Here is a 15,087-nt window from a genome sequence, read left to right on the forward strand (position 1 = left end):
TTTCCTTCCTCTGCTATTACTGGAAAATTACTGTTAATTTTTCTTTAAAAATTGGTAGACTTCTCCAGTGAAGCCATCTGCACATAAGAATTTGGGGAAGAGGTTTTTTTAAATTAATAATTCAATTTCTTTGGCAGCTATAAAGCTATTCAAGTAATCTATTTCATATTGGGTGAATTGTGGTAGTTTGTGTTTTTCAAGGAATTAGTCCACTTGATCTAAGTTTTCAAATTTAGGTGTGAAGATTTTCCTTCTTTTTGCACTGAATTTATTTAGTTGTTACTTTTCTAGGTTCTTGAGATAAAAATTTACATTGATTTGAGAGACACTTCCTCTTTTCTATTGTCTGTATTTGGGGCTACAAATTTCCCTCTCTGTGCTACTTTATGTTAATTTATGCTCCATTCTCATTCAGTTCGTTGTATTTTTTTTATTTCCCCTTGACACTTCCTCTTTGATTCATAGACTCTTCAAAAGTGTGTTGCTTCCTTTCCAAATATTTGGTCACTGTCCTGTTGCTTTTCTCTTATTTCTAGTTTTACTGTGCTGTGTTCAGAAGGCAAGCTCTCTATGACCTGAATTCTTTAAAATTTATTAATGTTTCTATTATAATCCAGAATAAAGTCTGTTTTGGTCCTGGAGATGGGCACTTGAAAAGAGGGAGTGTTCTGTTATGTTAGAGCGAGTATGCTATACAAATGATCCTACTGTTTGAAGACATTTTTGCATTCTTCTGAAACTTACTGACTTTTCCTCTTAGATGTTCTCTGTATCATTGAGAAAGGAGTGTTAAAGTTTTGAACTAAGCAGATTTGTCTATTTCTCTTTTCAGTTTTATTAGTTTTTGCTCCATAGATTTCAAATATTTTCCAGTTCTCTTAACTAGTGCATGTATGCTTAGGACTTGTCTTCTTTGCGGTTGGTTCTTTTATCATTATAGAATATCCCTTTCTGTCCTTGGTAATCTTTCCTCTGAGATCTGTTTTCTCCAAAATTAATTTAGCTACTCCTGCTTTATTTTGATTCATGTTTGCATAATATATATTTTCCACCATTTTACATTCAACCTTCCTATATTGTTACCTTGGAAGTTAGTTTCTTATAGACAGCTTAGAGTTAGGTTATGCTTTTTATTTATTTTTATTTTTTTTTAATTTTTTTAACGTTTATTTTTTTTTTTTTTTGAGACAGAGAGAGACAGAGCATGAATGGGGGAGGGTCAGAGAGAGAGGGAGACATAGAATCCGAAGCAGGCTCTGGGCTCTGAGCCTCAGCACAGAGCCCGATACGGGGCTCGAACACACGGACCATGAGATCATGACCTGAGTCGAAGTCGGATGCTTAACCGACTGAGCCACCCAGGCGCCCCAGGTTATGCTTTTTAAATAGTTTGTTAATATCTGTCTTTCAATCGGGATATTTAGAATATTTACATCTAATAAAAGTATTGCTCTGTTAGGGCTTAAATATACCAATTTAGTATTTGTTTTGTTTTCTACCTGTGGTTTCTGTTTTTCACTGCCCTGTGTTCTTTTCTTTGAATTCCCGGTGGCTGCTTTAAAATCCCTCTCATATCATTGTAGTATCTCTGTCACTTGAGTGTTGGATTCCACTGTCTTTTTTTTTTTTTCTCATTCCATTTGAGATCTTCCTGGTTCTTGGCATGATGAATAACTTTCTATTGAATATGGACATCTTGAGTGTTATGGTATGAGAACTCTGGCTGTTATTTAAACCTTCTGCTGCAGGTGTTTTCCTCTGAAACTGCTCTAGCAGGAGAAGGAGGGCACCACACCGTTGCTTCAATGTGTGAGTAGAAGTCTACGTTCCCCACTTCGTTTCTGCTGATGCCCAAGGGAGTACTCTTCATTAATACTATATGGAGTTGAGAGTCTTGGCTCTCCGTTGGGCCTCCGCTTATACCTCACTAGCTGGGAAAGGTAGGTACGTTTTTTGACTGTTCCTCACCCAGCCTCCACGAACACCACCGGGTGGGGAAAGGAAACAGCAATCTCATTACCAGTGGGAAGCAGTGGAAGGTCCTAACTGTCCAAGAGGCCTCCTCTGACACCACCCCAGTGGGGAAGGAGAGGGGTGCCTCACCGCTACTGGGTAAGAGCGGAAGTGCCCACAGTCTCCACTGCTTTTGATGGTAGCCACCTACAAGGGATGCAAGCCCCTGTTTTCTGCTTGGCCTCCCAGGACAGTAGCCTCACCGGGGGAGTCAGGATGCCTCAATACAGCTGGAGTGGGTGGGAGTCTGGGCTCCTCACCGAGGAGCCCTGCTAACAGTGGGTGGACTCACAGTTGTCTGTTTTGTTTAGCTGGCGTAGGGTGGTTATAGCCTGCAAGTTTTCTCTAACACTAGGCTGCCCATGTCCTGGTCTTTTGCCTAGAGAGAGTGAGGTTTCATTGGGCCTTTCTTTCCTTCTACCTATTGTTTCGAAGTTGCCAGACTATTCAGCTCCAAACTGGGTTATGTGAGGAAAAAACAAAAACACTGAAACCCGGGAAACATTACGGGCCCATGGTCACTAGCCAGAAAACTTTCTTTCCTCCACCATTCTGAGTCTTCCTTTGTTGGTTTAAATGTGATGTTTAGGGTTTTTAGTCGTACATTTCAAGGAACAGATGGAATGGATCAGCTCCTTTAAAGACACAAAGTGTCAAAACTCACACAAGAAATACATGTCCTGAACAGCTTGTATCTATTAAAAAATTAAATCAGTAATTTAAAAACCTCCCAACAAAGAAAGCACCAGGCCGAGATGGAATCCCTGGTGACTTACACTGAAAGGAGAAATAAATAAGAGCAATACTTCACAACCCCTTCCAGAACATAGAAGCCAATAGAATACTTAAAGCCAAAGCCAGATTAAGAACCAGGAGAACAGAAAGCTACCAACCAGTACCTCTCATGCACGGGGGTGGTTAAATTTGCAACAACACAGCAGATTTAATCTAACAATGTATAACGACACTTACATATCATAATCACATGTGATTCATTCCTGGGAGACAAGGCTTTTAATATCCAAAACCAATTAGTGGAATCTATGATATCAACAGACTAAAAAAAAAAAATCGTATGTTCATGATACCAGTAACAAAAAAAGACCTGACAAAATCCAACACTTACTCACGATAAAAACTCTCAGTAACTCGTAACAATGAGGAATTCTCACAAGTTGATTTTAGAAAGCTACAAAAATCATCATATTCAATGATGAGATTCAGGGGTGCTGTTCACCTAAGACGGGGAACTCATTTCTCACCAGTCCTATTCAAACTTTTACCAGAAGTCCTAGTAAATCATCTTGTATTTCTTTATCTTACATTTACTATCTTACGGCATTAGTCGTAATGAAATAATAAAAAAATAAATAGGGGCGCCTGGGTGGCTAAGTCTGTTGAGTGTCCAACTTCGGCTCAGGTCATGATCTCACGGTTTGTGGGTTTGAGCCCCACATCGGGCTCTGTGCTGACAGCTCAGAGCCTGGAGCCTCCTTCAGATTGTGTCTCCTTCTCTCTCTGTCCCTCTTCCACTCATGCTCTGTCTCTCTGTCTCTCAAAAACGAATAAAGGTTAAATATATATATATATATATATATATATATTTATGGGAAAAAATAAATAAATGGTATATAGATGGATAAAAAGATACAAAATTGCCTTCATTCACAGATGACAGGATCGTCTATGTTGAAAACCCCAAGGAATTTAGAAAACCTCTCTCCTTCGGTGTTTTTTAGTATAATCACAAAATTGTGCCATCATCAGCAGGATCGAATTTTAAAACACTGCATTACACCAAAACGAAACATTGTATGCATCAGCATTCAACCTCCATTTCCCTCTCCACTCCCGGAGCCACTGGTTTTACTTCCTGTCTGTATAGATTTGTTCTGTTTACAAATCTATAGATTTGTTTACAAGCCTTACAGCTTTGGACAGCTTGTGTATCGTGTGGTATGTGACATTTGCTGACAGGTCTGTTTCACTTAGCATAATGTTTTTATTTTATTTTTTTATTTTTTTTAATGTTTTATTTATTTTTGAGACAGAGAGAGACAGAGCATGAACAAGGGAGGGCAGAGAGAGAGGGAAACACAGAATCTGAAGTAGGCTCCAGGCTCTGAGCTGTCAGCACAGAGCCCGACGCGGGGCTTGAAATCACAGGCCACGAGATCGTGACCTGAGCCGAAGTCGGACGCTCAACCGACTGAGCCACCCAGGCGCCCCGCATAATGTTTTTAAAGGCTCCTCAGTGTTGTCGCATGTATCAGTACTCGATTCCTTTCTACAGCCAAGTAAATTAGTCCATCGCATCGCACCACATTCTGTTTGATCAGTTGATAAATATTTGGGTTATCTTCACTTTTGGAATAACACTACTCCGAATACTCATATACAAGTTCACATGTGGATCTATGTTTTCATTTCTCACAGATAGGTACCTAGGAGAAGCTGAGAATTTTCTAAATCTTCAAGTTCTAGTTGCTTTTTGCTTAACATTTCCTTTTGCAATTTCTCTTTCTCCTTTTGCATTTTACTATAAGCAGGAAGGTTAAGTCAGAACATTCCTTCAATACTTTGCTTAGAAATCTCCTCAGCTAGAGGGGCGCCTGGGTGGCGCAGTCGGTTGAGCGTCCGACTTCAGCCAGGTCACGATCTCGCGGTCCGTGAGTTCGAGCCCCGCGTCAGGCTCCGGGCCGATGGCTCGGAGCCTGGAGCCTGTTTCCGATTCTGTGTCTCCCTCTCTCTCTGCCCCTCCCCCGTTCATGCTCTGTCTCTCTCTGTCCCAAAAATAAATTAAAAAAAAAAAAAAAAAAAGTTGAAAAAAAAAAAGAAATCTCCTCAGCTAGATATCCAAGGTCATCGCTCACAGGTTACAGTTCCACAAAACAGTAGACATAAATTACCTAAGTTCTTTGCCATTTGTAACAAGGATCATCTATCCTTCCGTGTCCAATTACATGTTCCTTACTTCCATGTGGGATCTTATCAGAAGTACTTTTAACATCAGACTCACCTCATGTCATTTTTCTTATTCTTGATTACCTAGTCTCCAGCCATACTTGACATCTTTCTGTTCCTTATGTATGTCACAACTTCCTTTAGCTTTCATTGTTTCACTTTCCATGGTTTGTTACATTAGTTAATGTTACATTGGTAACATTACCTGTACCTTAATTCAATAGAAGCCTCTGGAGTATCTTTGGTTCCTTTCTTTCACTCATCCTCATATACTTGTTCAATTAAGTGATGGATCTGGGTTTTCTGGAACAGTTATAATTTATGCTTTTCTTCTCCAGTCTAAATTATTATTATTTTTGCCCCTGTTGAACTCATGAAAAGACTCACTTTGGCTTAATAAATTACAACGGTCAATCTGTTGCTCTGTATATCTCTCTTCATACCTGTTTGTTTGTTTAAACGAATTTTAATTCAGACCAAGAATTTTGTCTTTGTGACCACAAGGTGTCTTTCTAGCTTCACATTCCGTCCTTCCCACCACCCAACCAATTACCAAGTTAGAGCGAAATATATGATCTTGCCTAAATATGGGCCATGGATTACCTATCATTAACTTATCATCAACTGCACCTTTCCACAGATCTCAGGAGAAATCTAGACAACCATACCCCAATCTCTTTCCATGCATGGTTCTGGGTTAGTCCTACCCATGAGAGGCACTCACGTACGATTGGGAAGGAGAGCAGTATTATTTTCGAGCACTGTTGTTAACAGGTACACAGGCTGACCTTGAGACTTCTGCAAAATTGCTGAGATTCACTGTGGCTTCCAGGTAAACTCCTGTGGACCAAACAGCTTCCCGCACCTGATTCTATGACTTCTGTTCCTCTCACTTTTCCAAACAGTTGTGAAAACCTCCTACTTCTTGTATGAAAATCCAATATTTCTTGGAACAACTAGAGGAGTTTCTGTTATTTTCACTGAGACCTGACTTATACAATACATCCCCTTGGGTAATAAAATAAGTTTACAGTTTACATTTAATTTCAGAATTTCATCTTTCTATTGAGAAAACCATAACAAGAAATAACAAACTATCAGAAACTATCAGAAAATAAAATTCCCTCTAAAATGTCATAAAATTGATGTGGTATTCCAAATGATTTTAAGTAAACACACGCAAATAGTTCAGTGAGATCTGTGCATCTCCCCTGTGCTATTTGTCAATACTCAAAATTAGGCACTTTTTGAGTTGTGTCATAAGGTCTGAGATCTGACTGTGTACGATACAATTTCTGAAAAGTGACAGAAAAATAAGTTGCCTGTCATGATTATGTAATTCTGTGAAAATTTAGTTCCATATAGTAAAACAGGTAGACTCCATTTTTTATCACCTTGGGGCCCTGGAAATTGCATCAAAATATACAGGACATTTTCTTTTCTACAAGCAAAAGCTATATCTGCAAGATAAACTCCTAGCCTATAATGTTTTAAGTAAATTCTAGCTCTGGCTAATAATGTCACAACGACAGAGGTATAAACAACATAAACCTCAACCATAAAATAATGAATACCTGTATGATAGGGTCCTAGAAAAGGAGAAAATATACCCATTATACTAAAGCGTTGTGGAGAAAGCATATACCATATGAAGACCACGGTTCAATTTTATTATGTCTTGACATTTATACCAAAATATAGTATATGCTTCTCTTATTAATTTTAAATATTAAATGCAACCTTGTCTACCTTATTTAACTTGAATAGAACTTGAAATAAGTGGTTTAAGACCTGATTTGGATGGCTTGGATTTCCTTTTAAAAATCTGATGGCTTGAGTCTGATATATGTCTTATTATACTCTATATTCATTCAACATGATACCAGGGATCTGAGATTTTGTCCCCAAGTTTCACCTCTTCTTTATAAAGTACTTATTGTGACACCAATTTGAAAACCTCGCTCAGAGTTTACTTTTAATTAAAGGTATACTTTTTTAAATATCATCTCATTATTTATTATATACAACCACCTCCCCAACCAGACACCCTCCACAGCCAAGTAAATCAGGCACTATGAAAAACTGAAATAATTAAATGTTCCGAGTGTAGCTTTGGCTCTAATTATCTCTGCAATGATCAGAATCATATTTAAAGGGCAAATATAATCCGCTATAATCCACCGATTACAATGCGGCTAGAATACCATGGAATTTGCAGACCACTTTCATTACTTTGATTCTATCATGGTGAAGGGATCAACATCAATGCATATCTTTTCTGGACATTCCAAAGTCACCTAATAAATGTAAACGACAAACAGCGGAAACTGTCAAGACTGACACTATCTCACAGCCCCGTAGACATAATGCACCTAGGGTTAGAAAGTAAAGGTCGAAACCCTTCGCTAATAATGAAGGCTGGACTCTTTTATCATAGACAAGGGACAGGTCTCAAGAACAACAATAATCTCCCGTGTGATGAGTACCACTATGGACTACTGTTTCCATATCCTGTTTAATCTACTTCTTCATTGTCTTTAATTTGACCAAGAAAAATACACATGACTTTATCTGGATGCTCATTTTTCATACATCAAAGCGTTCGAGTTTTGTTTTTTATTTATTTACAGGATATATTGCATCCATGTTGACGGGCAATAGAAAAGCCACAAAGCTGCACACGCTGAATCGTCAGAAATGTCTGTCTTCAGCTAAGAGGCTCACTTTCACCATTTCAACGTTGAAACTCAGGTCTTTGTACAGTAATGACAGATTAGTAGCAAATCCTAAGGGCTTCTCCTATCTGAAAATACGGCTTGCCCTCAGCACTCCTGTCTTCTTCCTGTCCACCTCTGAGTGCCTACTGCTCTGGTCCTGGGTGTAGCTGTAGACGCTCCTGAGAGCCACCCAGGAAATGGGTTCCATTTATCTGTGTTCCATTCTCAACTCTTCTCCTTGTTCAATCTCCTTGACACGATCTGCATTGATTTCCCAATGCTGGTATTACGTCACAGTTGTTTCTTTATCCCATTTTTTACCTGTGAAGATTTTGTTAGGCGTCATTCAGTGCGCACACGGCTCTGTGCACCACTGCAACGTCTTCCCATCTGCAGAAGGGAAACCTCGGACTTCTAGAAGAGCTCTCAGGACCTTTTAACTGCCTCTTCCAGCCTTGTCCGGTCCTAACACACCCTTTGTATTCCTGATAGCTCTGACACTCTTTGCATTACAACAAAAAGACTGCTTTTCAACAACCACAGGAAAACCCTGGATGGCGAGTAACCTGTTATGTGAGTGTTCCACCAGAAGAGCAAACACTTCTAATAAATTTTAACTCAATAAACGAGCGCTGTCTTGCAACACGAGGAGTACATGATGCCGAATGTCACATGATCACAACCGAGCCCATGGTCCTTCTTGCTGGCTCGCCAGCTCTCTCTCTCTCTCTCTCACTGCGGGATTTTGGGGGATCATCACCCATGCTTGGAAGTTCAATCTCAGGCCGTGGTGTTTGTCAGTAATCAGTGATTTTTCAGAACGTTGGGAGGTGCCCACAACTGGCATTAGTATATTTTTTGTCCCTTCAAAGGCCCTATGGACAGTCCTTTGATTTTCCATACAAGAGTAAGCTTAGGAATGCTCTGCTTCATTCTAGGTCAGGCTGACTCTTCAGTCAGACCCTTCCCTCTGCTGCCTGATTGTCAGTTACATTAAGTACAGTATATGACAAGAGTTGATTAATACTGTACTGTAGTCAACATTCGTGTGAGCGTATACAATGGCCCATTAGTGATAGTGAAAGTCGTCCCATGCAATAGCCCTCCTTTCTCTTGTCTCCCTCACACCAGCCATGAAGGTTTCAAAGGTAAGGGCAGGTTAAGTTATTTTTTTTTACGTTTTGTATTTTCTTTATTATTTTGCGCTATATTGCAGTATTGTAATCATTTTTATGTGAATATTTTTGGGTTGTGGAATGAATCATCTGAGTTTCTATTACTTCTTACGGGGACATCCGCTTTGATATACAAGTGCTTTGGATCACAAACACGTTTCCAGAACGAATTATGCTCGCAAACCAAGGTGTCAGGCACAGAGAATCCAGCGGTGAGATCGTCCCAGCTATTAAGAAATTTACGATGGAATGGAAGAGACAGAGCAAATTAACAGGGAAAACACTTTTTCTGGATAGATTCAGAGATAACGTGCGACTGCAGAGTGTTATTGGACACGTAGCAGGGCCAGCTACTGTAGTCTTAGGGTATCTGGGAGGCTTCTAATCACTATAAAACATATCAAAGGTGTAATTATCACCAACAACATGTAGATGAAATTGGACTGAAATGTTGCTTATGGATTCTACCTGTGTCTGCAAATCCCATAAAAGAGGTTTATGAAAAAAAGAATTTCCTACATAAATAAATGGACTAGTGTTTAAAATCAGCAGGGTCCACCTTCTGCAGCCCAGTGCTAAGGACTCTGCCCTGCCATTATAATTTATCTCTTCTATGACACGTGAGCTCACTGCAAATGAAACAGAGGTTCCCAGACTCAGTGATGTCCCAGAGTCCTAGGTCGCCTCAACCAGGCCAAGATAGAATAACCTAAACCTTTAAGAATAACCTTCTAGAAACAATGCTTCACATCTTTCAGATTTATGTTCAGACTCAGATTGGACCCGTGACCAGACAAGTGGGCGTTCTGGTCACAAGGACGGGCACTGATGGGTAGGTAGAGCACTGATGCGGACCGTGGCTGCGGCCAGCCCCTCGGGGTGGCACACACAGCAAGCAGGTAATCGCCCATTTCTATGCGAGATGAATGTTTATGTTCACACGCAACAGTAATACATTGAGAGGGTTACTGTTCACAAAGTGCCCCTGCCATATAATCTCATATGATTCTCATTACATTCCTGAAAGTCCAGAGGCCGGACACTTGCTCTGAGTGGTTACATAAATTGCCCAGGTCACACAACTCGTAAAATTGGAAGTTCCTGGCAGCAGACCCTGGGTTCTTCTCACACCCCCCGCAGTGCTTTCTGCCTCAAGGCGCTGACGGTACAAAGGAAAGCATATACTGAAGCCAGTAACACTGAAGTCAAAGAAACAGCCAGCATGGCACCGTGCCTTGAAAGAGATCAGACTCCATGTCTGAATAAAACCATCGAATTGCCGTTTCTAATCAAGCCAAATCTCTCATGGGTTCCTTCCCGAGTTTTAGAAAAAGTGAAATAAACCATGAGCCAGGACAACTGAGAAAATAAGCAAAAGTGCGGAGGCATGTGGAAATTTCATTTTCAACAATCACTTTTTCAGAAAAGGAAAGCCAGACAAAGCAGTAATCCCTAAGATGCTTGCTTGACTCCATTTCAAAAAAAAAATTATAAGAAAAGTATGCGTTGTGCCTGTTACAAATTATCTACATCCACAGAGATGAAGAGAGAATCAAACACAACTATTTAGGGATGCACTGAGCAGGAACAGAGCCCCCGACACAGGAACCCTTGTGTGCGGAACACATCGGCATTTAGTAGACAGGATGTGGGTTTTACCCTAGTCCTCCTTCCCTGAATTCAACTATTACAAGGAAGCTCTCCACATATATAATAACCCCGTTTTATTATCCCGATTTTGTGCTATATACTTACAGAGTTATTGGTCAGATTTGTTTAAATCTATTTATTCCAATCTATACAATAAGGGCGTATTATTTGGGCGTGGGAACATACCTGTTCTCTGAGAGCTTTGATGGTTTTTTGAATTTCTGCTGCAAAATTGCTGAAATCGTGGGCAAACTCTGTTTTTGCCAGAAACGTCACATTTCTACCATCTTCATCTACAGACAAGTGATCTTGTTGCCTGTGTGTACAAGAAGCAAATAAAACGCTGAAAAATAAAAGTTGCATGATAAAAAAAAAATCAACAAGTATTTCTCAGGCATTGGAATGTACGTGGCATTGTCACTGCTGTTCTGTGTGACCATAAAAAGAAAAAGATGTGACTGGAATTAGAAATTAAAATTAAATGGCACTTAAGGAGACAATCCAGAGTGTCACATTTGCTTCACACAGTTTACTTAAAATGATAAGGAAATGTTTCTTAGGAAATAAAGGGAATGCCATGAAGTATTACCTATCTATCTGACATATTATTTAGATCTCAAATTATGTCTTTTGCTAAAAATTGCTCATTTCATTTCACAGTGAAAGAGCAGTGACAAATTAAATATTATATATTATATAGCACCCAGGTGGGAAAGTTCCTTGCTCTATTATAAATTCATGGCAAGAACTAAATTAAGATAAGAATACTAGTCTGACAAAAATCTAATCTTAAACCAGATGCAAAATAGTTCAGTATTGTCGATAATAAAAGGAAATAAAAATTCTCGGGCTGAATTTAAAAGATAATTCCTGGAGTTCAACTGAAGTTCTCAAAAGACAGAGGTAAATAATGAGTTCAGAAAACTGAAATGAAAGTTCCACCCATCTATGATTATGCTATCTTGTTAAAAATATTTATATATAAATTTGATTTACTTGACATGCTATGCCAAGTTTTCTTTTTTCTTTTTTCCAAATTTTGTTAAAAGTTGTTCCTTGTGAAGAAGTCGTCGTAACTTTCAAAACCGTTCCCCTTTGTTCTGCTTGATGTATGTCCTCTATTGTTGAGTAAGAAAATGGCTTGCCAGACATGTCCTATGAGCTTGTAAAACAATTCCTAAACCAAGGACATGTTACAGAGTCTTCATCAGAGGGACAGAAGTTAGAAAAAGGTAGCACTGGAAAAGAACAGAAGTTACCACTGCCAGTTACGCTCAGTCACTAGATCAACTCTATGTCCCTTAAGACACTGACTTAGAGGTGCCACGAATCAATAGGGGCCATACACCAGCTTTTTACTATGATGCTGTGTTCAAATCAATTCAAGGGCACAAGTGTCAATATGGATGATATTAATGACAATGGATAATTTGAATTAAAATTAGCTGAGATTTTTGTCTTCATAGTGCTCTCTCCTATAAATCATCAGCGTCTAACCAGAGGGATTTAACCACAAAGAAGTCTGCATGATTGTCTAAAGGCATCACCAAGATCTAACGCGTTGAATGCAGGAACGTAGGGAGTAGCTGATATTGGCAAGACCGGATTTTACACAATCGGATGGTGTTTACAATGGAACAAGGATGAGGGGGGTCATGTGACCGGCATTACACTACATAGATGTGGGGGTGCTTTCCAGAAAGGAGGCTGCTCACATTCTCTCAGAAAAGACTGGGTGACCAGCGAGCAGGAAATACAACATTTGTACGAGGAAGACAGAGAAGAAAGCAATGGCTTCTGCCTGGAGTAGGGGGTGTGGGTGAGTCACCGAGGCTAAATAAAGCAGACAGTAGTTCTTTACCCATTTCAGGGACCCTGCAGTTCTGATTGTTCTGCCCCGGAGGCCACATCATCACCTCAATCAAGGCACCCAGCGGTGCTAAGAGATACTTGAAACAGCCTTGTTTTTCAGATGAGAATACTGTAGCTTAGAAGGTTGTTAACATGTCCATATTATACAGCTATTAAATTGCACAGCTAGATGCAAATCAGGATTTTTAGAAACAAAATTTAAAAGTCCTTTCTTAACCACACATTTGGGGCCTGATTAGATTTGTTTCAGGCAATGTGGAAGGAGAGAAAACAAACAAAGATACTAGCTGGGGAGATTATTGGTGGGTGGTGGTGGATGAAAGAAAACATGGACAGTATGGATGTTGTTGTATTTTAAATTCCCGTTTTTAAATATTTTATGAGAGAGAGAGAGAGAGAGCGCGAGCTAGCAAGTGGGGGAGGGGCAGAGAGAGAGGGAGTCTGAGCCTGGAGCCAGACACAGGGCTGGATCTCATGACCTGAGCCGAAATCATGAGCCAGATGCTTCACGACTAAGTCACCCAAGTGCCCCACTACATTTTCAATTCTTATTAGAAGCATGAAATTCAGCATGGAGTTTGTGATGAAAGAATAGTAACATTTGTCAAGTTAAAGTGATGCGAACTCATGAACAGTGTGTTGAAGTGAGGGAGGGTAAATGCAAGAAAGACGAATGTGCAGAGAAAAGCACGAGTGAAAAGCACGAGAAAAGCACGAGAAAAGCACGAGTCATAGCCTGCGTGCTCTGTGCACGGCGATCGAGGGGCTCTGGCCCTGTAGGAGCCGGTCAGCAAACTCGGCCCGGTTTCCCCTGGAACGCCCCCCCCACCTTCCGTCATACGAATGTCTTGTGCCCGAGCAGCACAGAACCACCTACAATGGGTCACTGAAGTACGTCGCTACAGGACAAAACAAAGCTGCTATTATCTTTTTATTGTCACGTCAACGATAACTCCAATTGCAAAGTGTGTGAGCGTAAAATACGGGAAGACTGGCAGGAGGCTGAAATTGAAATCGTCCAACCTGTAGCCGAGTGACAAAAGGCCACATGTGAGCGCAACTTCGACAAGGTCACCATCATCTTAAGAGTGTGGATAATATCATACGTTCAGTTATCACCTCCAAACAAGTGAAATGAATCTTTTCGAAGGACCTGGATGTGGCCGTGGGGAGAGGAGGGGGCAGAAGGCAGGTACTGGCTGCGCTGTCCTTGCCACATAGGTGTGGACGTGACTGTCAGAGCCACATCCCCATTGACATCTTGTAAGAAAAGAAAACCCGCCTGCAAATATGTGGGCCAACATCTATTTCCAAGTTTTCTCTGGTGAAGCATGTCACGGAGGAGAGTGAATTACAAAGCAAATGAAATGCTAAGTTACGTAACGGCCCAGTGACTGTTTCCTGCCACTTAGATTATTTACAGATGGTTCTCACTGGGGCTCCAGCTCCTGGTCAGTGGTCTAATTATCTTGCAAGAAGGGGCCCCAGGAACATATGGAATAGGTTTCCTTCCTTAGCCTGGAATTAAAGCCCTTTCTTTCTCTGCCTCCATCTCCTTTTATAGAACATTCTTCCGGAATGCTCTTCATCCCTAAGCACTGAACACACCTGCTCGTTCAGACACTCCAGCCTTACCACTCTCCAAACACACACCTCACTTTTCTTTGCTCCCATGACTACGCTCACTGTTCTTCCACACTGGTAAGCCCTAAACCTTCATCAAAACCTTAGTCGCTTTCGCAAGATACTGCCTCTGCCTAGGCTAAAGGCCCAGAAGAACTAACTACACCTTGTTCTGAACCACACGGCATCCGAATTCGATTTCGTATCAGTACCTGCACGAGCGCTTTTGTTCAATGAGTTACTATTTGCGTAGTATTTAAAAGAATGTTCGGCATATAGTGAGCACTGGAACAGCATTTGCTATCCTGGCTTTTATGGAATGCCTATAAAACGCCACATCCCACATTACCAGTAGGTGCTTCACATAGACGTATTCCCAACATAACAATCCCAGAAAGTACCGTCCATTTTACGGTCGAGGAAGCGGAGATTCTGAAATTTTACACGACTTGGAATTATGTAGTGGAAACGCCATGAACCTGTGCCAGAATCTGAAGCCTTTACCCGTCTCTCTCATCAGATGACCCTGCCTCCCCTCCTAGACGGCAAATCTTACAAGACAGTAAGTAAATCTTACTTCACAAATTCCCACTTTAATTGAAGACAGGAACTTCAATGATGTACTTTGAATTTGGCTGAATTAGAATACTTAGGAGGCTGCTATGAAGGACAAAGTTATTAGTGTGTGGTCACAACGTACCCCTCCCAGGGGGCTGTGAATTACAAAGGTTCTGTTTGTTTGTTGTTTTGGGTAATTTAATTACACAAGCATCTACTGATACTTACTCAGTGAAAAGGAGCTACTTGAATATATCCTGTTTCCGTGTTCAGAAGCTTCTGAGACAATGTGAGGAGAAACGTTGCAAAGAAGTAACCATAGATGAAGCTCGTATGTAAGTGTCACAAGACAAGTCCTAACAAATTTCAAAGTAACAAGATAGACATTTCCTGATTTCCCAAGAGTTCAAAAATATCCCATCTTGGTCACAAATTAAACCTTCCTTGCAACCGACTGTACATGAACTAAACTCAACTTAACTTGATAAACATTATTGCTTTTCCTACAAACAATA

The 15,087-nt window shown here is 40.4% G+C and overlaps 1 protein-coding gene across 3 annotated transcripts in view; it reads right to left on the bottom strand.

The window, feature by feature from the left end:
* Positions 1–15,087, bottom strand: part of PXDNL (peroxidasin like) — a 419,548-nt gene that overhangs the window by 7,269 nt on the left and 397,192 nt on the right. For all 3 annotated transcript variants that reach the window (XM_060610502.3, XM_060610501.3, XM_060610500.3), the window contains one exon: positions 10,706–10,835. In XM_060610502.3, the coding sequence (XP_060466485.3) occupies positions 10,706–10,835 (130 nt within the window). The remainder of the gene's footprint in view (positions 1–10,705; positions 10,836–15,087) is intronic.

The sequence above is a fragment of the Panthera onca genome, chromosome F2, assembly GCF_046562875.1.
Source record: "Panthera onca isolate mPanOnc1 chromosome F2, mPanOnc1 haplotype 2, whole genome shotgun sequence".
NCBI classification, from domain to species: Eukaryota; Metazoa; Chordata; class Mammalia; order Carnivora; family Felidae; genus Panthera; species Panthera onca.